The sequence below is a fragment of the Lampris incognitus genome, chromosome 10, assembly GCF_029633865.1.
Source record: "Lampris incognitus isolate fLamInc1 chromosome 10, fLamInc1.hap2, whole genome shotgun sequence".
Taxonomy (NCBI): Eukaryota; Metazoa; Chordata; class Actinopteri; order Lampriformes; family Lampridae; genus Lampris; species Lampris incognitus.
In genome coordinates, this window is record NC_079220.1 from 13382566 (window position 1) to 13409562 (window position 26997).

Sequence of the window (26997 nt, forward strand, 5' to 3'; positions counted from 1 at the left end):
GGCCTACTTTTAAAAGTTTGCCAATTGTAAGTATACTTCATGTGTAAGAGTCGTACATGGCGAGTACACAACTAGTGTACGTCTAGGTTTTATTTTGGCGAGCTTTAAAATAGATTTTGAGATATGATATCTTGAAGTCAAGTGTTGATGGACAGACGGACCAACCGAAACTGCCACTCGTAGGCTCTGCCTTCCAATGGGGCATGGATTTTTTTTTCTCGCTTTCTTGTACTGCAATTTATGAGTCCAATGAGGTTCAGCCCTGCGATAGACTGGCGGCCTGTCTAGGGTGTCTCCCTGCCTGCCGCCCAATGACTGCTGGGATAGGCCCCAGCATCCCCTCGACCCTGAGAGCAGGATAAGTGGTTTGGATAACGGATGGATGGAATTAGGCCTACTTGGGGAGTACATTAATTCAAGCCAGCGATTACATCAGAGACCAAGAGACCCTGTATTCCACTAAAACGTGAGTGAGGAAAGAAAAAATAAATATTTTCAGAATTTAGCACCATTTGGTGTAGACAGAAAACCTTCACAGAGGTTAAAAGAATGTTGGACTTCCTGAAGTAACAGTGGACAAGTCTCGAGTTCCTAGAGCAGTGCGTTTGGTGGATTTGAGAAACTCTTGTTAACCAGCTTATGTTTGGATGGAACAAATGGAAAAACACACAATGAGTATGAGCTGGATGAGATAGTGTGTGTGTGTATGTGTGTGTGTGTGTGTGTGTGAAATAACCTAAATACTGCATGGCTATAGTCAATGAACAACAAATACGCTTAAAATTTGGATTTAAACCATGGCGCAGTTCCGATACGAGCAATTCTGCCAAGATCAGACAAATGTAATGCTAACTACTACCATTACTACTTCTGGCTGCTCCCGTTAGGGGTCGCCACGGCGGATCATCCATTTCCATCTCTTCCTGTCCTCCGCATCTTCCTCTGTCACACCCAGCCACCTGTATTTCCTCCCTCACATCCATAAACCTCCTCTTTGGCCTTCCTCTTTTCCTCTTCCCTGGCAGCTCCACAAATGCTATGCTAAGCTCATCACAAAACGATGCCTGCGATTATGTGCGTTTGTAGCTGTTTCTTTGCATGTGTGAATGGTTCTGCCTACCAGCTGGAAGTGTCTTCAAAATAGTCTTGCCTACAGGTCTGTCAGTGTGTGTGTGCGCGCGCTTTTCAGCTGGACAGCGACCTTTGTGTGTGTGGATGTGTGTGGGTATGTGTGTTGGCAACAATAATTGAATTTACTCACTCCTCTTTTGGGGCATGTCTATAAGTGTCCCTAAACAAACCTAAAACAAAAAAAACAAAAAAAATCAATCCATCATTTCCCATCCTCTCTTCCTCTTTGACAGGCCCCCCTCTCCAAGCCCATATTTTTCTGTGCTTCCAAACCCCTACCAAGGCCCCCAGTACTGGCCCTTTCAGGCCCCGCCTCACTCCTCTCCAACAATCACTGCATCTGCTTCATCCTGTTGAGGGCAGAGCCAGCCTGGAACCATTCAATCTGCGTCTCGTTGAACGAGTGGTTTAGAGAGATTGAGTCTTGGCTCCCATCACTGTGCTTGATCACTGCTGTCAGGGGCTGAAGGAGGAAGCAAGGGACAAACGCAGCTGATTTCTACAGCGTGTATACCATGCTCTTACACTGTTTTTAAACTGAGTCCAATGTAACTCATCAATCCCTAATCTACTAAGTCTACTGACAAAGAGAAAATTAGTAAGGAGTAAGTTGGTACGCTTAACTTTCAGATAAAATAAGACGAGGCAAGGCTATGCTTTGAATAAATGCAAGAGATTGATGGTATTATATTCAACCAGTGAACGTATCTCACCTTGCCAGGGGCAAAGGATTTGAGTTCTTTGATGGAAATCTTATCATCAGGGCGGATTTTGTCATAGTCGCCTGGGTTGGCAAAGGTCAGAGGCAGCAGCCCCTGCTTCTTCAGGTTGGTCTCTGGAAAACAAGAAGAAAATATCCAAGGAATTAAGGGGGGAATGTGTGAGTGACTGACTCATAGTGAACTTACATTTTGTAAACAGAGAAGAGCTCTGTGCTCCAGCAGAGTGGATCTATTACACAGCAACACAAGGTCATGGAGAACAATGTGCACATTTTGTGTGTGTGCCTGTGTGTGTTCAGATATCACTGATTGTAGCCATTTTCTATACTCTTACTCTTGTGCAGCAGGTTTCATAATGATTTAACAGTACGAGTTTGCTCTCTACAAATCTATGTTGCTCAAATATCCATTTCCCCAAGCTAGTCAAAACCTAAAATCTTTTCTTTCTTTTTTTTGGCTTTTGGCTGGAGTTGCCAGCCGCTTCTTTTCACCTGACAGTGAGGAGTTTCGCCAGGGGGACGTAGCACGTGGGAGGATCACGCTATTCCCCCCCTCCCCCCTGAACAGGCGCCCGACCAACCAGCGGAGGCGCTAGTGCAGCAAACAGGACACATACCCGCATCCGGCTTCCCACCCGCAGATATGGCCAATTGTGTCTGTAGGGACGCCCAACCAAGCCGGAGGTAACATGGGGATTCGAACCGGTGATCCCTGTGTTGGTAGGCAACAAAATAGATCACCACGCCACCCGGACACCCGCCTAAAATCTTTTTACATGATTTCCCTCTCTTATGTTAAAGCAGAGGATACCAAACCTATCTACTCAAAGGTTCTGCCTCAGATACTTTGTGAAAGACCTTTGGACGCTATCAGAAACATCTTCATCTTCTCACAAAGATATTTACTCCATCCAACATATTCCTGACAGCAGGCTGCACTTTGTGCAATGTGAACAAAAGCTTGGAGACACTCATTAACCCCTTATCATCCATATTAGTAAAGTGACCCAGACGGCGTTCTTCCACCTGAGAAACACTGCCAAAGTACGGCCATTTCTAACACAGCAGGATGCTGAGAAATTAATTCATACTTTTATCCCTATCAGGCTAGATTATCGCAATGCACTTTTTACTGGCCTCCCAAAAATATCAGTAACGAAAGCGGAATCATACACAATTCTGCCGCAAGACTACTGACTACATAAGACCAAGAAGAAAGAGCATATAACTTCTGTTTCAGTTAAACTGCACTGGCTCCCAGTTTCTTTTAGGACTGATTTTAAGGTCCTTTTAACTACATACAAAGCTCTTCATGGCCTGCCACCTTCATACATCTCTGATTTTTTTATATTCTATCAACCACAAAAAGCTCTTAGAGCCTCCGATGCTGGTCTTTTAATCATGCATAAAATGATCTATAAAGAGAGCGGGGAGGCTGCTGCTATGTTCTTTGCCCCAAAACTGTAGCACGCTCTGCCCGAGAGTATATTCAGAATCAGAATCAGCATCAGAATACTTTATTTATCCCCGAGGGAAAATTAAGTAGACAAGCAAGCTCTTTGGACATTTTTTAAAAAAGAGCTTGAAACATACCCATGTAGGAAGGCTCTTAGATAATCCAATGTCATTTTTATCTAGTGTTTTATCCCCTAAATGTGTTCTTATTTCCTTTTCTGATAATACTGTTTTATCTTTCATCTGGGCTGTTTTATTTATTTGTTCTTGCTATATTAATCTGATATTGTTTTATTGCTTCAACGTAAAGCACTTTAAATTGCATTTCGTATATGAAAGGTGCTATACAAATAAAGTTCATTATTATAATTATTATTATTTTCAATAATAACAATAACAATAATAACGAAACTTAAAATTGTCTGATGAAAAAAGTAAAACTAAACAAAAAGAAACTGCAATTTTGCTGCTGCATTTGTCTTTCACAAACAAAAGTAGAGTGTCTTCATGATGTATTCGGAAATATAACATAGGAGGTGATTTTTATTTTTGCTGCAGAATTGTCATCTCTGGTCAGTGAAGCTTACCGTGAATCCGGGCAAAGCTCTTGACGATGATGGCGCGTCCTCCCAGGTGCCTTGGCTCCAGGGCAGCGTGCTCTCTGCTGGAACCCTCACCATAGTTCTCATCTCCAACCACCACCCAGTTCTCGCTGTTGGCCTGGGGAAGAAAGGCCATGAATCAAACATGTATAGAAATGAACAGGAAAAAACACAAAGGACAAAAAAGATTGAAATGTCAGAGTCACATGGATTCCCAGTGTGGTCTCTGTACAGGGCCCTTTCACACTTATGTTGTTTAGTCCGGACTTTCCGACTTTCCAGAAAAGTCCGAACCAGATTGCCAGGTGTGAAACCTCTTGGACCAGGGTACAGGGATCAAAGACTCGGTCTTTGGTCCAAGCTCAGGAGGTAGTCTCGGTTCAGACCAAGGTTCATGAATGTCTAATGTGAAATCAAAGGTTCGGACTTTCGGATCAATCATAGGAAGTGATAAAACAAACACAAACAGTAACACCTAGCAACAGCGAGCGCGCCTGGCAACAACGAGCGCACCTGGCAACAACGAGCGCACCTGGCGGCAACAACGAGCCAAAAGTTCAAGTCAAGTTCAAGTCCGCTGGTATGAAAGCAAAAGTCCTGAACCTAATGACTATAAAATAACAGATGTGAAAGCACCAGAACCAGACTCTGGTTCAGACCTTGGTTTGGACTTTCAAGTGTGAAAGGGACATTAAGATCTTGACTATTTAGCTAGATTAGGTACTTTGAATGAAATGAATTTATCTGATCTTGCAGACCAAACTAATATCAAGATATGTGACAAGATATAATACTGTCCAGTTTTGGCTTTTAGTTGGCTACAGATTCTCTGTAAGCCTCAAATGTCAATGTTGTCTTAATATTTCTGAGAACAAGCCCCCTGTCATCACTGGAGATGTGTGTCAGTCTCTTACGTTAACCACTTACGTTAACAGTTAATAAAAGTGTCTGCTGTTGTAATCATGTTAAAGTAAAACTTAGTTGTGAATTTGCTAAAACAATGTGAAAATGACACAAACCACAACTTTTTACATTTGATGAACTTTGCTTTTGTTGCGATTTCCTCCTGTCTGTCTCTGTTGTGTAAAGTCATAATCCATCCATCCATCCATCCATCCATTATCTGAACCACTTATGTGTGCAGATTACCTGCTGACCCTTAACACTTACAGATATGGAAGTGAGAGATAAAAAGATAGGCACTAGACAACTGGTTAAGTACCTTACCTTGTAGTAGCGGGCCACATCGGGGACACCTCCATACTCTCCAGTCAGCTGGTTCTTAATTTTGTTGACGGCATCGTTCTCACTATTGACTGCGCCAATCAGCAGATTGTTGGAAATGTTGTCAAGGTGACCACGGAATTTCAGCCAGGGCCCTGCAGCACTGATGTGGTCTGTAGTGCACTTGCCCTTCACCTATGGAAGTGGAGGGGATGAATAAAGGAAATACAGCAGGAGATACAGAGATGAAAAAAAGGAAAGAAACAAAAAGCCTTAAAAAGAATGTAAAGGGGGGGACATAAACTGTTTTTGACATTGCACGAGGATATTATAAACACTGTAAATTCCAGTGTCCCCTACACAAGGTTTAAGAACAAGAGAAGACGCCTAAACTACACGAACCCTCCAATTTGCATACCAACCGTTCTTTTCCCCCTTTCACCAAGAAAGAAAACACAAAGACATAATCATTCAGGCTGGTGGAAGTTAGGGAAGAAAATTATATGCGCAATTAAAGTTTGTAACATCTAATTTTTGGGTTTCCTGACTCCACCCTAGGCTCACACAATGGGCCCATCAGACTGGTAAACTTTGCAAAGACAACAAAAGCTAACTTCAATCAAAAATGGCTTTGACTGTACAATTTTCCTCAACCTAGCGGCCTAGCCCTCATATTGGGTCTCTCTCTGTCTCACACATCCACAACTTTTCTTTCCTTAGTCCATCTTCTTCTTATCCCATTCAATCACATCCATGCTTTCCCTTTTCCCTCACCTTGATGAGGACTCTCATTTCCTCCAGGTCTCTTCCATGCCACTTGTCAAAGGGCTCCAAGAGCTGCAGACGGTTACTTGCAGGGTTCACATCCACCTGCAGAAACATCAAACCAAAATCATACACAGAGCATTTAAAAAAGAGCGCATGGCGATTACAATGTATATTTCCAGAGAGAGGGGGTGCACAGTGTATAGAGGGAATGCCCTTCATCTGAAGGACCTTGATTGAAACCAAAAGATTGGTAAGCATCTGTCCTGCTGCAGTGTCTTTAAACAAGTTACTGAATCCAGGTCTATGGCTCTGCAGCTGACCCTCTGCTCTGACTTCTTTGTAGAGGAAAACAAGAGAAGACACTATTCTATGAGACTCTATCACATCATTACTCTAATATCAAAGCTAGAATAACAATAACACAGGATATTTGCCTCAATAGGTAACTGTTTTACCTGTAAGTCTGTAAGCTCAATTTTTATCTTGATAAACAAAGGTGTGCTGATTTAATGTGCTACACAAAGAAAAACCTCTTGAACATTAGTCTTTATCATCACAAAGTGTTTAACAGAGGCAGAAAAACATTGAATCAATTTACCAACTTATCAGTATGTTATCTACGCTTTGTGAGCTACATGCTGTTTTCTCGATGGGAGAAGTTTAAAAAAGGAGAGAATTTTAAATATGGCATTACCCTCACTGAGCTGCCATCAGCTGGTGGATGCTGATAGGTGTCCTGACCAGGGTCAAAGTCCCTTGTAGGGAGTTCGTCTCCAGTGGGGGGCTCCAGCTTAAACTTCTCTCCATTGGAGGCTGTCAGGTAGTCAGTCTCAGGGTTGAAGTCAAGAGTTCCCGCAATGGCCATGGCAGTGACAATCTAAAATGATGTTCTTGGCATTAAGCTGGCACCCTCTTTGAGTGTGTGCAGAGAAAGAGCAAAGGTTTCAACTGTTCAGTTCATTGCTGTTCTCCTTACCTCAGGTGAGGTGACGAAAGCGTGAGTAGCAGGGTTAGCATCATTCCTGGCAGTGAAGTTTCTGTTGAAGGATGTGACAATGGTATTCTTCTCTCCCTTCTTCACGTCCTTCCTAAACAGGGTCAAAATATACAAACAGTCAATCAGTGGTGTTAATGTTTTATCTACATACACAACAAGAATCTTCTCTGCTTCATCATCAGCGCTTATAGGATTACGCTCTGTACTGACGGCCATATACAGTGAAAAAGAGTATCCTTTAAGAATATGATCCAGAAAAAATGAATTAAAAAATTAAAAAGTAAAACAAAATAGGGAGCCAGAATTGTGCATACCTATCCCACTGACCAATGCAAGGTCCACAAGCATTGGCTAGGACCACTCCTCCAACATCACTAAGGACCTTAGCCTGAGAAAGGAACAGAAACAAAATTCATTGCAACACAAAAACAAATTAAATTTTATGGGAAGAAATGTATAAAGCCATAAATGTGATGCACTTTCCCCTCAGGGCTACTCATTGTAGAAACACAATATTTTAGAGCGGTAATAAACCTTCCAGCACTCTACTTGTTTGATTATATAACTTCAAATGTACAACACCAGATCAGAAGAATACAATTTAGGGCAAGTTTCCAAATCTAGCCTAGCCAAACACTAAGATGCTCCTGCAGTGGGGCTGGCAGAAAGGATTTTGGACAAGAACTTGAATAAATAATGAGAGGTCACCTGGCTTACTAATCTTACAATCCAACCCATTATGACAGCTTGTCTAGAACCAGCAGAGACTAAAAATGCACCATTTATCAATATATTCTGTATGTCTATTTACCTTTAAATGGAACTCCTCAAAAGTGATACTAAAGTAATTTTCATAACCCATTTCATTTTCATACAATTTCTCAAACCAGTAATACATGTAACTGGCCACCCTTGGGTTTGAATGTAAATCCATGTTGTACAGACTTACATATCCATCCCTCTCGATAGTGGCACGGATCTGCTCAGATCCAGGAGTGACTGTGAACTGGGCCTTGCACTTAAGGCCCTTGTCCAGAGCCTGCTTGGCCAGAGAGGCTGCTCTGCCCATGTCTTCATAACTGGAGTTGGTGCAGCTGCCGATGAGACCTAGAAAGGGCACGACGGACCAGCAGGAGTCAGCTTACACAGTGTTTCCTTCTCTTAACAGTCTTTTTTACCCTCAACCCCCATACTCACATATACATGCAATCATCCATACACACAATCATCCATTTATCATTGTATAAAAACATCCATATTAGAGCTTTTCTAACTGTGAAACACCTACTGGAAATGACCATGCATGGAATCTGCTCAGTGGTGAAACTGGGCTTGTGCATAAAATGGGAAGAAAACCAGAGGGAACCAGCAAGAATCAAATTACGTGTCTTGAATCGTGCAGTTATATTCTATTTATACTGTCGGCCTGTAATTTTATTCAATTCGACATACATTCTGAGAATAAGTCATTCTGTGAGAGCACCAGCTAGACGACAGAATTGTCGAGTAACCTGATAACTTATGGTCAATAATAGAAACAAAAAGAAAAATATTAAATTTCACAGGACAAAGCATTATAGATATACATGTAACTAAATACAACTACATCATAGACACTGACCAACTTTGACCTCCAGGGGCCAGCCACTCTTCTGAGCTACAGCCCCGATTTCAGACACAGGGTGGGCCAGGTCAGGAGTGAAAGGCCCATTGATGTGAGGCTTCAGCTGTCAGGAATAAGGAAATAAGTGTGGACAAGACATTTAGAAAGGGTAAATGGGGGCAATGGTAGTTTAGTAACAGTGGTGATACAGGATATGTTCTGTGGGCAAGCATTTTAAAAATATGATTGCTTACAGAATTTGGAAACAATTGAATATTTGCAAAATGTCTTCAGGGTTCTGTCTTCCTTAATGGCTGCTGCTTTGTGACATAAGCTTTAAGAGAAGCTCCACTGTTATGACTTCAACGTTACATCAACACAGTAAACACGCTAAAGACATTATGAATCTGTTTTACACTTTTTTACCACTTAACTTGCTTTTAATCTATTTCTTTTACTGATCTAGCATCATTTATCGTACGCTCCATTAAAGCTGTTGCTCTCATTGGGGTATCGGATCAGTGTGGGGGAAGTGGAGACAACTGCTATGTGCTAACTGGTAGAGCGGTGTCAATCGTTATTTTGCATATAATCAATTACCAGAGGGACAAAATGTAGTTCCAGGTGATAATATTTACACAACTTGTAAATACTGTGCCTGTAAACTCACCTCGCTCAGGTTAATCTCAATGACCTGGTCATATTCACAGTCCTTGTCAGGGACCAGGTCATCCTTGAACTGTTCAGCAAGGGAAGCAATCTCTGAAAGGAAGAAGAGAACAATAGACAGAGAAAGCCCAGAATGGATGTTTACCAAGTTTTATGGAGATTAATGCCTCACTTTACCATACTGCTGTGCTTCACCTACTACGGAACAAAATGGAATGACCACACTACCTGAAAGAAATAACAATCTGCCTCAATGGGGCAGTATCCGAGAGATGTCAGAGCATCGCTGTCGCTATGGACGTGTCACAGGAAGTCAGACATGCAGACCATGTTAGACAGTACAGCATAGCTGTGTTTACAACACCAACTCACGTATATGCTGTCATATAGCTGATAATATCAAATTATGCAAAAAACAAAGAAAATTACAACAAACTGCTTACTTCTAATGTAGTCTAGTGCATCCGATGTCTGACTTCTGTTTGCTGCGAAGCTTCCACTTCCGCTCGGGAAGGGCTAAAAATAGCTCATGGACGCTGTCCCATTCCGCTAATCAATCTGCTAACTGTGCATAATATGTTTGTTTCTGTTATTGTGTAACTGTATTGTTTGTGATAATATGTGGAGTGTCTGCTGTTGTCCATGTATGTATTGTGCTGCAGAGTTTAACGTGTACCGAAAACAAATTTCACCGGCCTTGGTCATGTGCCTAACAAAACAATCTAATCTAATCTAATCTAATCTAATCTAATCTAATCTAATCTAATCTAATCTAATCTAATCACTTCCATCTGTTCTGGTTTCAGTTTATAGCCACAAGGTCTAAATGGAATTTAAAAACCATCTAAAAACTGTTTTTGGGAGTTTAATGGGCAGCCTGATTTATGGTTGCTTGATATGAGCAAAATGTCATACTGCAATATTTTTAGAAATTACATCAGTTTATATCACATTTCTTTTTAAAAATTCCTTTTCTAAGGCTTTCTTGGAACTTACTGGGAAGTTCAGCCCTGTTAAGTAAAGTAGTGCAACAAGTGGAAAAAAATATGAATATCAATCATTATGGGTCTCCTTTTGCGTATTTTTTAATGCCAACCATATATGACTTTGCAGACTCAATGTATTTGTAATGGGATGGGTTAGCAGACAAAGTGCAAGTTTGGCGAAAGCAGGAAACGGTCGTAAAAAGGTAAAAAAAAAGAAGTAATGGTCACAGTTAAGAACAGAAATCACATCTGGATTGCAAACAGCTGCAACATTATGATTTCCACAAGTTCCAGATAAAAGCCAATCCAGAGCTGTCAGACATACTTGGATACTTGGTGACGCCATCAGATTATTTTATCTCCCACCCCTGGCTCAATGAGACTGGTCGACGTTCTCTGGTACTGACCTGCACGACCAGTCTTATTCAGATAAGTCTTCATACGGTGGTTGTAGGGGAACACAGAGGTGGTGGCTCCGATCTCAGCTCCCATGTTGCAGATTGTAGCCATACCTGGAAAGGAAGCGTCACTCAAGTTTCAAAGCATAGTAGGCTGCACCACAGCTAAACAACACTGGATGACAGGAAGTCATTCCAAGTAAGCAGCCTTTCAACTAGAGGACACAGTTCCCTGTGTCGGCATCCTGCCTCCATCCTGCTGTGCTTGAGCAGGTTAGTGAATCCCTATCCAGAGACGGCAACTGGGTGTATAATGTAACGTTATGATCTTGATAAAATATTTTTCCTGAGCAAACAGAAAGCTGGGGCATGAAATACTGACTCACTTTAAAAAGGGGAAATATTCTTGTGTATTTTTGCATTTGAACTTGTCACACACATCAAAATCCAACAGTTATCTTTTATAATCTTGTGCTTAAAAAAAATATCATCATGTACTCCATCCTCACCGGTGCAGGAGATGGAGTCAACTCCAGGCCCATGGTACTCCACAATAGCACCGGTGCCTCCCTTTACAGTCAGGATTCCAGCCACCTTCAGGATGACGTCCTTTGGAGAGGTCCAACCAGACAGGGTGCCTGTCAGCCTCACCCCTATAACCTATGCAGAACAGCAGACAAGTTACACAACTGAAAAGGAATAAAAAAATTCCAATAAAAAATGTCGACATGACGACTTCAAAATAGGCCTCAAGGAAGGTTTATTTTGAAGGAAAATAGAACGAACCTATAAATGAAAAGAAATAAAATGGAAATAATCATATCAAACGAAAAAGAAAATCATTTGAACGTGATTCAACTCAATTTGCGGTCATTATACTATTCCAGTATGACAAAACGTCTTGTACACCAGTCTCTCAGGTGCAACATAAAAGCATAGAGCAGACACTGACATGGTTAAAACACACACACACACACACACACACACACACACACACACACACACACACACACACACACACACACACACACACACATCCAGACAGTTTTGGACATAAAAATACAACAACAACAAAAAAAGTAAATAGAAATAAGAATAGATAAGAGTGCAAGTCGTCATTGGTAGCATAAATCTTGGGTAATATTACATAGTTGTCATGGAAACTATTGTATAGTGTCATTAAAAATTCCCATTACTGCACACCCCGTGTCCATAGTCAGGCTTAGTAATCAGTGTGTGGGGTAGGGGTCACTAGCTTTACAGCTCTTGGAAAGAAACTGTTCTTTAGTCTGCTGGTCTGTGACTGTATGGTCCGGTATGTCCTACCAGATGGCAGGGGGCCAAACAATTGGTGGCTGGGGTGTGATGGGTCCCTGGTGATGCAACGGGCTCTCCTCAGACATCTCTTGTCAAAGATGTCACGTATGGGTGGCAGGTAGGGCTGTGCGACATGATGATATATATATCGTGTGATGATAGAAAACATCTATCTTTTCATATTAAGCTCTATGGTTTATTTCGTTGTGTTTCGTTGTCTCTTTACAGCAATATTTTTCGTCATTTGGACGACCCTTTCCACTCTTTGCACAGCACAGATGCAAGCAGGAAATTTGAATGAAGGCAACACAAACAAACATGGAGGACAGTGAAACAAACATGGAGGACAGTAATTCCGAACAGAAGGACTGACCGGCCAGGACAAAACGAGGAGTGTGTACCTAAAAGAGGGGCTACTTCTATTGTATGGACGTGGTTTGGGTGTAAAAAGTCTGACACGGACCAGAAAACCGTACTCTGCAAAATATGCCGCACAACAGACTCAAACACTAGCCCCTTTTACCACCTACACAGGAATCCTGTCAAACAGTACGGAGAGTCTACAGATGAGAGACGCAAAAGCAGTCGAGTGCTCAAAACAAACCCCAGACGTTGCAAGAGGCTTTTGCCCGCGGCACACCATCTGTCAAAGAATCACGAAGATGGAAGGAGATAACGACTACTACTACTACTACTACTACTACTACTACTTTTGGCTGCTCCCGTTAGGGGTCGCCACAGCGGATCATCCGTTTCCATTTCTTCTTGTCTTCTGCATCTTCCTCTGTCACACCAGCCACCTGCATGTCCCCCTCACCACATCCATAAACCTCCTCTTTGGCCTTCCTCTTTTCCTCTTCCCTGGCAGCTCCATATTCAGAATCCTTCTCCCAATATACCCAGCATCTCTCCTCCACACACATCCAAGCCATCTCAATCTTGTCTCTCTTGCTTTGTCTCCAAACCATCCAACTTGAGTGGTCCCTCGAATATAATCGTTCCTAATCCGGTCCTTCTTCGTAACTCCTGTCCTTCTTCGTCACACAGGAAGGAGATAACGACTGCCGTTTTTTATTTACCTTTTTATATTTTATACATAAATATTTTATATTTTGTTACATGCTTAATAGAACATTTGTGCAAAGGTTCTAAATAAAAGGAGAAAAATAATCAAATATGAGTAAGTACCTTCCATTTGTCAAGTATATAATTCAAAATGTAATACGAAATAGGCCTTTCCATGTGGTCAATTGATATAAACTATTTATTCATGGAATTTACAGAAAATGTGCTATATCGTGATATGTATCGTTATCGTGATATGAATGACTTATATCGTGATATGAGATTTTGGCCATATCGCACAGCCCTAGTGGCAGAGTGATAAGTGATACATGTGATATACAATCACTGGCCACTTTATTAGCTACACCTTGCTAGTACCGGGTTGGACCCCCTTTTGCCTTCAGAACTGCCTTAATCCTTCGTGGCATAGATTCAACAAGGTACTGGAAACATTCCTCAGAGAGTTTGGTCCATATAGACATGATAGCATCACGCAGTTGCTGCAGATTTGTCGGCTGCACATCCATGATGCGAATCTCCCGGTCCACCACATCCCAAAGGTGCTCTATTGGATTGAGATCTGGTGACTGTGGAGGCCATTTGAGTACAGTGAACTCATTGTCATGTTCAAGAAACCAGTCTGAGATGATTCGAGCTTTATGACATGGCGCGTTATCCTGCTGGAAGTAGCCATCAGAAGATGGGAACACTGTGGTCATAAAGGGATGGACATGGTCAGCAACAATACTCAGGTAGGCTGTGGCGTTGACACGATGCTCAGTTGGTACTAAGGGGCCCAAAGTGTGCCAAGAAAATATCCCCCACACCATTACACCACCACCACCAGCCTGAACTGTTGATACAAGGCAGGATGGATCCATGCTTTCATGTTGTTGACGCCAAATTCTGACACTACCATCCGAATGTCGCAGCAGAAATCGAGACTCATCAGACCAGGCAACGTTTTTCCAATCTTCTATTGTCCAATTTTGGTGAGCCTGTGCAAATTGTAGCCTCAGTTTCCTGTTCTTAGCTGACAGGAGTGGCACCCGGTGTGGTCTTCTGCTGCTGTAGCCCATCTGCCTCAAGGTTCGACGTGTTGTGCGTGCAGAGATGCTCTTCTGCATACCTCGGTTGTAATGAGTGGTTATTTGAGTTACTGTTGCCTTTCTATCAGCTCGAACCAGTCTGGCCATTCTCCTCTGACCTCTGGCATCAACAAGGCATTTTCGCCCACAGAACTGCCGCTCACTGGATATTTTCTCTTTTTCGGACCATTCTCTGTAAACCCTAGAGATGGTTGTGCGTGAAAATCCCAGTAGATCAGCAGTTTCTGAAATACTCAGACCAGCCCGTCTGGCACCAACACCATGCCACGTTCAAAGTCACTTAAATCACCTTTCTTCCCCATTCTGATGCTCGGTTTGAACTGCAGCAGATCGTCCTGACCATGTCTACATGCCTAAATGCATTGAGTTGCTGCCATGTGATTGGCTGATTAGAAATTTGCGTTAACGAGCAGTTGGACAGGTGTGCCTAATAAAGTGGCCGGTGAGTGTATGTGCCCAGTGATACACTGGGTTGTTTTCACCACCCACTGGAGAGCCTTGCAGTCAGTCACAGTGGAGCTGCCATGCCAGACTGTGATATAGCTGGTCAACATGCATAGCTGGTCAACATGCCCTCCACTGTGCATCTGTAAAAGTTAGTCATGATCTGAGGTTGTAGCTTGATCTTCCTCTGCCTCCTCAGAAAGTGCAGGCATTGGTGAGCTTTTTTGATAAGAGGAGATGGGGAGGGACCATAATAAGTCTTGGATTCAATGGACCCCCAAGAATTTAAAACTCTCGACTCTCTCAACAGCAGATCCATCAATGCAGATTGGTGTGTGGTTTGTGTCGTTTCCTAAAATCCACAAATCAACTCCTTTGTTTTTTTTTTATGTTGAGGCAGATGTTTGTACACAGCCTACCAGGAGCTCCACCTCCTCCCTGTATGCTGCTTCATTGTTGTTATGGATCAAACCCACCACTGTAGTGTCGTCTGCCAATTTAATGATGGGTTTTGTGTTATGCCTGGTGATGGAAGATTCAAATCACTCACTTTGGGACACTTGAGCTCCCACGGGATTCCAGCCATCACGTCCACAGCGTCAGCTCCTCCCACTCCAATACAGATAGAACCCAGGCCACCGCCATTGGGAGTGTGCGAGTCTGTACCAATCAGCATCACTCCTGGGTAAGCATAGTTTTCCAGGATTATCTATCAAGGACATGGATAGTTAGTGGAGGTAGGCCATAGCTCCTAGACAAACTGGAACTCTGAGTGGCTTAGAAATGCTTTCTGAACAGGACTTCTTAGGGGGCTGATCTCCCCCAGGCACAAAATAATAAATCTGAATGTTCTCAGAAGTTTTATCACCCTGCAATGTTAAATATGCACTGGAAATAAAGAGTGTTTACAGCTAAATAATGATTTTAAGTAAAAGTATGCCCACTGCTACAATTCACAGAACAGTCTCTTAAGATGTTACAATAGGTCCATGTGATTACACTGTTCTGTTAGGCTTTTGATAAAACAGGCAGTCAGCCCGTACTGTAAACATCTTTGCTGGTGTACATCCAGAGGCAGCTACAATGTAAAAGATCAACCGAGCCCTTGGGGCATGGTAACTAATTCCTGTGTATTAGAACAGCTCCACATATGCCATCATGTTAAATTACTGTCACCGTACCTGGTGGATAATCCCAGAGCCTGGTTTCCAGAAACCCACTCCATATTTAGCTCCGGCAGTTGCAAGGAAGTTGTAGACTTCCTGGTTCACTTCCTAGGTAACAGTAAGAGGGGAGACAGGGCTTGAATTGAAGACACCATGTTTCCAACCCTGAGTCCCCTTCATGCAATCCTCCATGAATAAATTTGACAGCTGTTCTTAATTCCCATAATCTGCTACTCAAATTGACCTCTTTGCACCAAACTGAATGACTGGTGCATGACTAAGCAGTATGCTTGGCCATATCGCCCTTAAACCTTAGATCAAATTTACTGAACACCAAAAAGAATTCAACGCTTAATAACTTCACATCAGTCCTTCAGTGTTCTGCCAAAACACAATATTGGATCAGTATGATAATAGTACATTTCAAGATCACTTTGAAATAGATGTTGAGAATGGGCCTGTAATATAATATAATATCATATCATATAATATCATATAATGCTTCTCATAGTTATGTTTTACAAATTTCCTTTCTACCTGGTACCTACAGGCTTGGTTTTCTTTACACAGCTGTATGATGCATGTAGGTGCATATAGGTACATGTGTACATCTGTAGTGTTTGTATGTGTATGTAAATATGTGTATTTGACCTTTTTCCTTGTCTTCTGTCAACCCTGTTATCTTGTATACTTTGTTTTGTGTATGTAATAATAACAGAATAACCCTTCATAAAATAAATCCTTAAAACAAATAGATCCCTATGGCCTCAAGGAAAAATATGACTTTTTCAATTCACTAATATATCCCTTCGATCAAGAGTTACCTCCTGCTCTCTACGTTACCAAACTCTCAACCAAAACCTTTGAAGTGCTCCATCTCTCTCTCTCCTTCCTCACCTTTGCCTTCTGCAGGTCCTCAATTCCTCCAATCTGGGCCTCAATAAGGTGGTCACAGTGGATGGTGGAGGGAACAGCCACCTTGGGAAGACCGCTGCTGATGAATTGAAGCATGGCCATCTGTGCCGTGGCGTCCTGCATTGCCACACGATCAGGACGCAGCCGCAGATAGGTGCGGCCCCGGTCAATCTCTTGCCCCACTGGGTCATCCAGGTGACCGTACACTATCTTTTCAGACAGAGTAAGCGGCCGGTTGAGCCTGACAGGATTGATGGATACAATGAGGGGAGAGTTGTGTATATATGGTTGAGAATTAGGAGTGTTGGCTACAGTTGGATTTTTTTTTTTCGATTTAGATAATATGCTGACAAAAAACAAATTGACATTTTAATAAACCATTTAATTTTGAAGCTACAATTACATGCAACCAAATGTAATTTTTGATCTTTTCTAACAGGGGCATATTTTAAGCTAAAGGCTCGTCCACAAATACCTAAATTATAAAACTTCTGTCGCATCTTATTTCAATGAGTAGGACTTTCCTTGGAGAAATTATGCAGTCCACAACATTTTATATCTTCACCACAGAAGCCAAATGTAGAAGGTAGATAGTGGTGAATTTGAAGAAGAAGCAAAGCTGTTGTGGCTAATAAGCAGTTTTCGCAGACAAAGCTCATAAAAACACTTTTCCCTGGCTGTAGGGAAGGTGCTGACACAATAGGACTGGTGACTGTTACATGATCTCTGACATTTGGAGCAGTCAGACACCATAGGTACCCGTAAATCAATCAAAAACAACAATTTTCAGGAATGTAGCTTTTAATCTCCATCTGATATGGTATTTTACTTGGCTGGAAATTTTCATAGCCATAACTGCAGGACTGCATCTGGGTGCCACTTGAGGCAACATTATGTAACTTTACCTTAAAATAACAACTTAAAAATCATTTTGATGGTATACTGACTTGTAATAGGGGGAATGGTGCTTCTTTCATTCCTAACCTGGGCCCCGAACGCCTGTTCTTGCGCTATGTAACCATGGGTTGAGCAGATACAATCCCCCGCGAGTGATATTTTTTTCATAGGACGGCGAAAGCAAACCCTCCCTACTCTACTTCTGATTGGCTTACCCTGATAATACCTTAACCCTAACCAATCTCACTCCTCATGCGACCAACCAATGACCAACCAACGAAGGTAACAAGTACTAGCCAATCAGAGGCAGAGTAGGGCAGGTCATGCCTTTGCCATCCTAGGAAAAAAATATCACTAATGAGAGAGCGTACCTGCTCAACACACGTTACATAGTGTAAGAATAGGTGTTCGGGGCCCGGAGTGGGAATGAAAGAGTCACCATTCTCCTTATTACAAGTCAGTGCACCATCAAAATTATTTTGATGGTGCACTGACTTGTAATAAAAAAAAAAAATACAATAACGTTGCTTTAACTCTTGACATTTTTAAAACAGCCAAAGAAGAGACATCTAAAAAGATTTTGACAGGGCCTCCCAAATTAATTTTTTCTGTATTCTGTCATATTTTAGAAATAGTTATTGGTCCTTTTGCAGCCATGCACGTCGGGGGGAAAAAAAATCACACCAGTGATGACTGTTGCGAGTCAGGAGAGCTAATGCTGTGAGCTGTCAGTTCATCGCCTCATCATAAGACACTTTTATTAAAAGAAAAAGTCGCTCATTACAATCACACAAAATGCTATTCCTTTTTCCTTAACCACGGCCAACGATTAAGTCAGAGAAAGGAGCGTTCCAAGTCATCTAAAGTTAGCCCAGTGAGGAATTCCTGGCGGCCCTGAGAAGTCATCACTGTAAATGTCAAAGGATTTACTATACAACTGTAATTAGAGATGTTCCGATACCATTTTTTTCTCTGTCCCGATACCGATTCTGATACCTGAACTTGCATGTCTGCCGATACCGAGTACCGATCCGATACCAGTGCGTTTATTATATGTATATATATTTACTATTTGTTGAGCACTTTCCCTACCGTTGAGTGTTTCTTTTAAAAAAGTTCTATGTATATATAAAGTTTTAACAGCTGTATACTACTGTTTCTTTTAACAAAGTTATATACATATAATTTTTTTTTAACAGCTGTATACTACTAACTTTGCATGAATGTGATGATTGCTGTCATTGTTGTATGGCCTGGCTCAGGTTAAACCCTTTGTAAAACATGAACAAATACATACAGAGAATGAATGCCATAGAACTTTCTTTTATCATCTAGTTTGACAGTCATAACTGAAAAAGAGCACAAATAAATACCTCTAGGAATAAATAACAATTCCTTTAAAAAAACTCTTAAAGTGCAGCCACAATTTAGTAAAAAAAAAAATTTTCAAATAGTGCAGTAACAGTAAACAGTAGTGCAACATCAACTTAAAAACTAAACATTCAAAAATAAACAAGAATTACAATTAAAGTGTAAAACAAAAGAGCAATAGCTACACAGTAAACAAAAAATAAGTTGAAACAAGTAGGCTACACATTGTATGAGCAACTTAGTACTGCTCACAATTTCAAGAGCAATGGCAGGTTCTTCTTCAAGAAGATGAGCATTTCTGCTCTCTCTCCTCCTAACCTGTTCCTCTTTGCATCAGCAATGTTGGAGGCCGCACTGAACAGTCTCTCACTATCCACACTGGTACAAGGAGCACATAGAAATTTTGCAGCAGTGGCAGCCAGGGTGGGAAACCGAACAAGGTTGCTTCCCCAGTACCGGAATGGGCTGTCTGAGCGTGGGATAGTTTTCTCTGTCAAATACGTATGTCTGTATTTGAACCTGTGTGCTTGTGCTACTCGCCCCACATTCCTCATCATGCTCCTGCAGGATTTCCTCAAACAGGCCCTTCCTTCAAGCTGCTCTTTCTGCCGCTGCTGCTGCTTGGCTGTGTTTCCATACGTGGGACCTTTTCCGGCGCTGGCTCTGCTGCCTCAGTTGTGGTCTTCTTCAGTGACTCTTCCATTTTCTCCACCTCTTACATCAGTGCATCCTTTGCATGCTTGATGCTGTCTTGTGAAGTATCTGAAATAACAATAAAAAAATAATAAATAAATGTCTATAAATATAAACAACAATATCCTCCATAGTAGCTCTTGATGGTGACAGACATAAGTTAATGCAATAGTAATGCATACGATGCATGTACATAAGATAATAACAATGCAATGTCGAGATATCCAGAATAACATTTCTAAGTTTTGATTATAATATGGACTATTACATTAAATAAGCATAGTATTAGACATACCTGTCTTTGAAACGCGGGTCCAAGAGTGGCAACTGTATACAATGGCTCATCCACGATGGTTCTGAATCTTTTCTTGACAGCCTCTAGAAGGGTAGTTTTCATCGTTTTTATACCCGTGTCTTCCTGGTTCTCCTGAGCAAGCAGCTGTTTTAGCACCGTGACCGAGGGGATAACTTCAGCTGATGAGGAGATGGAGGAGCTAATCTGTCTGGTCAGTTCTTCAAATGGTACCAGAACAGCGATGGTTTTCTCCAGCAAAGCCCACTGGCTGGCTGTCAGGGTCGCTGGCAGGCCGTGGTCAGCTCCATATGATGAAATTGATCACTTCTGCTCCAGCAGACGCTCGACCATATAAAATGTGCTTTTCCACCTCGTCGCCACATCTTGGTGCAGACGTTTGCTGGGCATTTCTGGATATCTTCCAGGCGTGTAGTAGCCAGTGGCAAGTATTTAAAGTGTCCAATTATCTTTCTAGCATTTGCCAGCACATCACTCACACTTCACTGTGACAGTAGCCCTTCGTGCACCACCAGCTGGATCGAGTGGGCGAAGCATCCCAAACTTGACACGTCCATCTCGTCCATCGCTTTCTTTGTGTTGCTTGCATTGTCGTGCAAGACAACATGAATGTTAGACTTGGGGATGTTCCACTTTACCAGCATCCCTTCGACTGTTTCGGCAATTGACGTGCCAGTATGTGACCCATGGAATTCGTTTGCTTGCAGCACCACACTTTGAAGAGCAAATGTTGAAGCCGTGTCCACCCAAAGTGCAGTTAAACTGAGCAAAGACATTGGGCATATGTTGGCACTCCAAATGTCAGTTGTAAAGCTAATCGCCTGCATGTCTTTTAGCCTATATGAAATGTGTTCCCTGACTGTCTCGTATAGTTGGGGGAGAGCAGTTTCGGAGATGTATTTGCCAAGTCGCAAACTGTGCCTTACCTCCAAATGATCCATTAAGCTGCAAAATCCCACGTTTTCGACGACCGACATGGGTTAGTCGTCCAGAACAGTGAATTCAACAAGTTTGTTGGTTATCTTTGTCACTTTTGGGCTGTCTTTGTGGAATTTATCGCATCGTTGGAATGCGGTTTCCAACGTTTGGTGCTGCAGTTCGTGCTTTTTTCCCCTCTTTGCCTTGTTGAACTCGTGCTCTTTCGCGTGACGCATCTTCAAATGCTTTATAAGATTGCTGGTGTTGAAATTGGCAACACTAGTGCCACCCCTCAAAACTAAAGCCTTGCATACTGTACAAGCTGCCGTTTTACTGGTGGGATTTTGCAGTGTAAAATATTCCCAAATTGCTGACATTTTGCTAGCGTTACACTAAATTACACGAAACCAATTCTTCTTCGCCGCTCTAAAAAAGTAGCTGCCAATGGCAACACAGTGCAACTTGCTGTGTGTAGGCCACTGTTTTAGAGCGGCAAAGAAGAACTGATTTCCAGGAAAATGGCCGTTTTATCCGGGCAAAAATACTTTAAAGTTGATCCCATTTCGGGGCTAATAAGTTATGTGATATCGGATCAGTGCACAGTCGCGTACTCGCTGATACCAGATCCAGCATTTTAGGCAGTATCGGAGGCATTACCGGTACTGGTATCGGTACAACTCTAACTGTAATACACACCAGTCATTCCTACTGTAGACACTGAGCACTTGTGTACAAGGTTACATGCATGTGTTTATGCGTGCATGAAAAGGAAGCTGCTGACCTCTTCCGTACAATGTTGATGTTTTCATGCATCTTCTCATAACTAATGCTAGAGCCAGGCTCAAAGCGGCTCATGGCCACCTTGGCCTTGGCGTTGAAGGCTGCCGAGACATGAATACGCCTTGCCCCAGTTCCAAGGACAAGCTGAACAGTTGGGGAAAAGGAGACAATTCAAATGTAATGACATTGTAAACACAATTTTATAGGAGGGTTCTGGCTGACATTCCTTGCATTTCACAACACATAAAGACTCTGAATTATGCTGATAAGAAAGAAGAAAAATACTATTAAGTTATGCAGGAAACAGACAACATGACGGGGAACCAAGGACAGTGAACATTATAGCCTTATAGATATATAGCCTGTCCTATGTTGGGCAAGGAAACAAGAGTGAAAATGTGGCATTAGGCCAACATGTCAGCTCAAAGAAAACATGTACATTAGGCTCAGCCAAGAAAACGACATGAGCACTTCATTATTTGTAATGAATAGACATGGGCAGAAACTATGCAGACTTAACAAAATTCAGATGAAAAATTGCATCTGCTATACATTTGCCAAAAATATGAACTCTTGGCAACTGATTACGAGAGGCTGGCCGGGGTTAATTTTGTGTTTCACCATCACCAAAAGTTTGTTCAAATGTGTGCAAGAAATGTAGCAATTCTACGTATATTACATTTTACATTAAAGTTAGGCCTATTGATACGGGTATGTCCATCAACACACATGATGTCCATTTAATGGTATGTGTTTCCAACTGAAATGTATACTCGGAAATATAAGTTAATTAGCACTGAATTAACTGAAACATAACCTTGTGTCCCTTTAAAGCCGATGAAAACGTGGAGGATCTGTAAAGATCACAAAATCGACAGCAACTTGATGAGCAGTTGTTAATCAGAGCCATTAATTTAGGAGATAAAAGCTGGGAATACACCAGCTTGTGTGAATTTCCTGTTTAGTGCCGCATTTTCCCCAGATCATACCGTCTGATCAATTACAGTAACTGTGTAGGGACAGATTATGATAACACTGGAAGTGCGCACTAAGAAATTCAGTAACCTTGCAATCACCTTGCTACCAGCTGAACTTTTGAGGCCATTTACGCCGACCAATTAGCCGAACACGGATAGAAATCAATGTTATACGGATAATTTCATGTGTTATTAAGCAGCGTTAGCAACTCTGACGTGGTTGTAACCGTTACCATACTTTGCTGTCTAGAGTCAATCGGTGACACAGTGACCTGACGGCTAGCGGCCCGGGATGGACTCTTCAATATTTCCATTACCAGCACATTCTTAACAATGAGGGTTGTAATAGGTCCAAAAGACTGTCTACCTTTAACATTTGCATTCGAGACATAGACGGCTGAAAATCTCGTATTATATAAAATTACTATTTCTTACCCGTAGCCTAGTGACAGTGAAACAGTAAGACGCCATTTTGTTCACCGACAAAGGCGTGTCGCTGAAATATGACGTCAGAGCTTTTCATTATAGGACTCCCGTTATTTTATTTCTCGGACGAGTCAAATTGAGAAAACTATCCATTTGCAGTTACTTCGATGTATTTCTGTGTATGTATTTAATCTGATAATGCGTTTGGTAATTAAGACTGGGCAGAGTGGCTTATCTCTGATTAATTCCTCTCTATTGACTTTTCATCTATGAAAACTGCGAGACGCTAAATGATTTATAATGAGAGCCGATCACACCGTTGACATTTCATTCGGAGGAAGCTTCATTATACGAAAACGTGCCATTTCCCATTCTTATTGTTTGATTTTCAAAGTACTGTTTTAAAAGTCTTTAAGCCCTTTTTTGGATGAAGTAGATCCTTAGCTCTCAGAAAAAAACGTGTCAGGCTATCTTTTTTTCCTCTCTCTCTCCACATATAATCAACATAAATGTGTGTTTCGTCAACCCTGTTAATGACATATCAAATACTGTTTGAAAAGGTTTTAAATCCATATTGATAACAAATCTGATTTCCTTTGAAAGTTAAAAAAACTTGTTACACTAAGTGTGTTTGTAAAGTCAGAATATTGAGCAGTTTACTTTTTTTTATTTCGACATTTTACACATATTAAGCATAAAAACCACTCATGAGTAATGAAATTACACTTGACAATTTATATAATTTTAAGTTTTTATATGATAGTTTAACTTTTTTGGCCTAAATAGCTAGTAAAAGTAGAAAAATCATCCTGCGCGACAGGCCATTTTTACATTTTTTGCGAGGTGCTTCGCACAAAAACGTGTTTAAACTCTTTAAAAACAAAAGAAAAAAGCATATCAATTAAACTATTAATTGTTTTTTTATGTTACAAGGTATATGGAAACATAAAATGTTTTAATGTTTATTCAGATTTACAGAGCAAGCTTTGTTCGAAGAACACAAAATGGCAAGTTTTCGTATAATGACATAATTTACGGTGGGTGGGGAAAATGTCATTGCTCAAAATGTGATTATTGATGTAGAGAACAGTTTATATATATTTTACCTTCATGAATGACATGGCCATGACATGATACTGTAGCGAACTCGGGGGGGGGGGCAGCCCGGGAACCGCCGCAGCGGGACGCGACCCCGGATCTCCCGCACTATGGGCGAACCAGTCGACTAAAGGGTTCGACCCAGGTTCGCGTCCCGGCTGCTGCGGTTCCAGGGCTGCCCCACGAATTCCCTACATTGGTGTCAGAAGTGGGATGGTGAGACCGTGAGGCCATCGGAATGGCATATGCTGAAGCGCAGGGCGCGCTTCCCGAAGGAGGCGGGGGGGGGTAGTATAAAGCGCACGGATAAGTAGACTGCGCTAATCAGTCGGACCCTTTTGATTGGTTAGCGCAGTCGCCCGCGGGCGACTCAGGTTCGCGTCCTGGCTGCGGCGGTTCTCGAGCTAAACCCCGAATTCGCTACCAATACTGACATGACGCGACATTTTTAAACAGAAATATTATGGTCCGCGGTGGCGTAGCGGTCTAAGCATCGGCTTGGTGTCGATGCAGTTGCCCACTGGGGACTGGGGTTCGCGCCCCGGTCTCGTCAGATCCGACTATGGCCGGACTCGATGAAGCAGCAATCATTGGCAACGCTGTCTTCGGGAGGGGGGCGGAGTCGGCTTGTGTTCGTCATGTGAATGCGTCTCTGTGTGTGTCGGAAAAACAGTGGTTCGGCTTGGATTCGCCTTGTCACGAAAGTGGGGAGGCGCTTTCCTTCGAGACTGCCGGCCGGAGAGATGCAGTTGGCGAACGCATGCAATACGAGGGTGGGTGTTTGAATTAAAATAGGGATCAATTGGCCACTAAATTGGGAGAAAAAAGGGAAAAATCAGAAATAAATTTATAAAAAAAAAACAGAAATATTGACATTGTAGCGGACTATGGGCATAATTCACCATAAATGTTCTGTGTTAGGTAGACACGGGCCCTTAAAAAGTGTTTCCGGGTTGACAGGGTGGGGCTACCGCTAAAATTGTTGGAGAAGCGCCATGTTGCTCTCGTTGTCCATTTTTGTACGGCAGATAAATGACACACGCGTTCGTGTAGTCGGTGAGAGAAATTGTCCGTCTCTACTTTCCTGCAATTTCCACACTGGTGACCCCGACGTTTTCTGCTGGACGTTTCCAGAGACAACTCTATGAACATGACGATTAATGCGGTTTCTGTCAAGCTGCCGGAGTTCTGGGAGTCGTCCGCCTCGTTTGGTTCGCCCAGACAGAAGCGCAGTTCGCATTGCGGGAAATCATCGCGGACGCCACAAAATACTATTATGTGGTGGCGGCTCTCGGCAGTTCAACAGCAACCAGAGTAGTGAGCCTCCTCAAAGATCCTCCGCAGCAGAAAAAATACGACACACTCAAGGCTCACCTGTTGAAAGCTTTTCAACTTTCTGACGGCTCTTCTATCTACAAGGTCTCGGTGACAGTAAGCCGTCTGAACTTATGGACAGGATACTCGATCTCCTGGGAAGCGCAGGCCCGACTTCCTCTTCATCCAACTGTTTCTGCGACAGCTGCCTTCTCAGGTACGTGCTGCTTTAGCCAACACCGCCGTCACTGACTGTCGTGCTCTGGCCGAGGAGGCTGATATATTTTCCCTTGCTGGTCAACAGCACTGCGCAGCCGCGTTTTTTCCTGCCCACGCATTTTCACCACTGCCTGGAGACGCAACAGTCTCCGCAGCAGCAGCAGCAGCAGCAGCAGCTCCTCAACGGCGGCAGGACCACGGCCTGTGTTTTTACCATGCAAAGTTTGGACCCAAGGCCAAGCGGCGCCAGGGCCGGCGCTCAGTAGTGGCTTCATCCAAGATACCATTTCTGGACGGCGGTTCCTGTGCGACACTGTCGCGCAGAGGAGCGTCCTGCCCGCATCGAGAGTAGACATCCTGTCCTGCAGATATGCCGCCCTCCCCATGGAAGCCGCTAACGGCTGCTCCATCCGCACTTATGGCACTAGGTACACGGAGCTGTGTTTCGGAGGACAGCGGTTCGGTTGGGACTTTGTCACGGCAAAAGTGGCCGCCCCCCTCCTCGGCTCGGATTTCCTATGCGCCTATGGGCTGCTGGTGGATGTCAAAAACCGTCGCTTGATGGACGCTGTCACTTTCTGCTCATATGTGTGTACTCTCAGCGGAGTGGACTCCATCAGACTGTCTAGCATGCTGTCCGCTGCAGACGGTTTTCTCCGGCTTCTCGCCGAGTTCCTGGTCCTCACGCAGCCCACCTTCTCATCTTCCACCGCCAAGCACAGAGTGGAGCACCACATCGCCACCACTGGCCCACCAGTTTCTGCTCGGGCTCGGCGCTTCGACCCAACCAAGCTCACTGCCGCCAGGGAGGAGTTCAAGAATATGGAACGTCTCGGCCTCATTCGCCGCTCCAACAGCCCGTGCATGGCTTCACCCCTCCACATCGTCCCGAAGCCTAGCAGCGGGGGCGCCCATGTGGCGATTATCGCCGACTCAACAATACGACAACACCGGAACGCTACCCAGTCCCACACATCCAGGATTTTTCCGCCCACCTAGCTGGAAAAGCCATCTTTTCCAAAGTGGACCTCGTCCATGGATACCATCAGGTGCCCGTCCACCCGCTGGATGCCCCCAAAACGGCAGTGATCACCCCATTTGGACTGTTCGAGTTCTTGCGCATGCCGTTTGGCCTCAAGAACGCCTCGCAGACATTCCAGCACCTCATTGATTTAGTGCTACGGGCCCTGCCTTTTGTTTTTGTCTATCTAGACGACATCCTCGTCACCAGCACCTCCAAAGCGGAACACCTGTCCCACCTCCGGACTCTTTTCGAGCGGCTCAGCCAGAACGGGCTGATCGTCAATCCAGTCAAATGCCAGTTTGAACTGACAACCATCGACTTCCTCAGACACCGAGTCACCAAAGCCGAGGCGGTACCCCTCTTGTCAAAGGTGGACGCCGTCGTGAACTTCACGCGA

At 43.0% G+C, this 26997-nt stretch overlaps 1 protein-coding gene across 1 annotated transcript; it reads right to left on the reverse strand.

Annotated features, from left to right (window-relative positions):
- Positions 1 to 459: 459 nt before the first annotated feature.
- On the reverse strand, positions 460 to 21674 carry LOC130119101 (aconitate hydratase, mitochondrial). The gene is made up of 17 exons (XM_056287508.1): positions 21544 to 21674; positions 16553 to 16811; positions 15671 to 15763; positions 15040 to 15198; positions 11064 to 11214; positions 10564 to 10668; positions 9172 to 9263; positions 8520 to 8625; positions 7848 to 8005; positions 7213 to 7286; positions 6878 to 6989; positions 6596 to 6778; positions 5908 to 6003; positions 5137 to 5328; positions 3895 to 4027; positions 1845 to 1966; positions 460 to 1594 (listed from the first exon to the last, which is right to left on the reverse strand). Exons 1-17 carry the CDS (start codon positions 21615 to 21617, stop codon positions 1463 to 1465), a joined length of 2241 nt encoding a protein of 746 aa, XP_056143483.1. The 5' UTR covers positions 21618 to 21674; the 3' UTR covers positions 460 to 1462.
- Positions 21675 to 26997: the final 5323 nt, after the last annotated feature.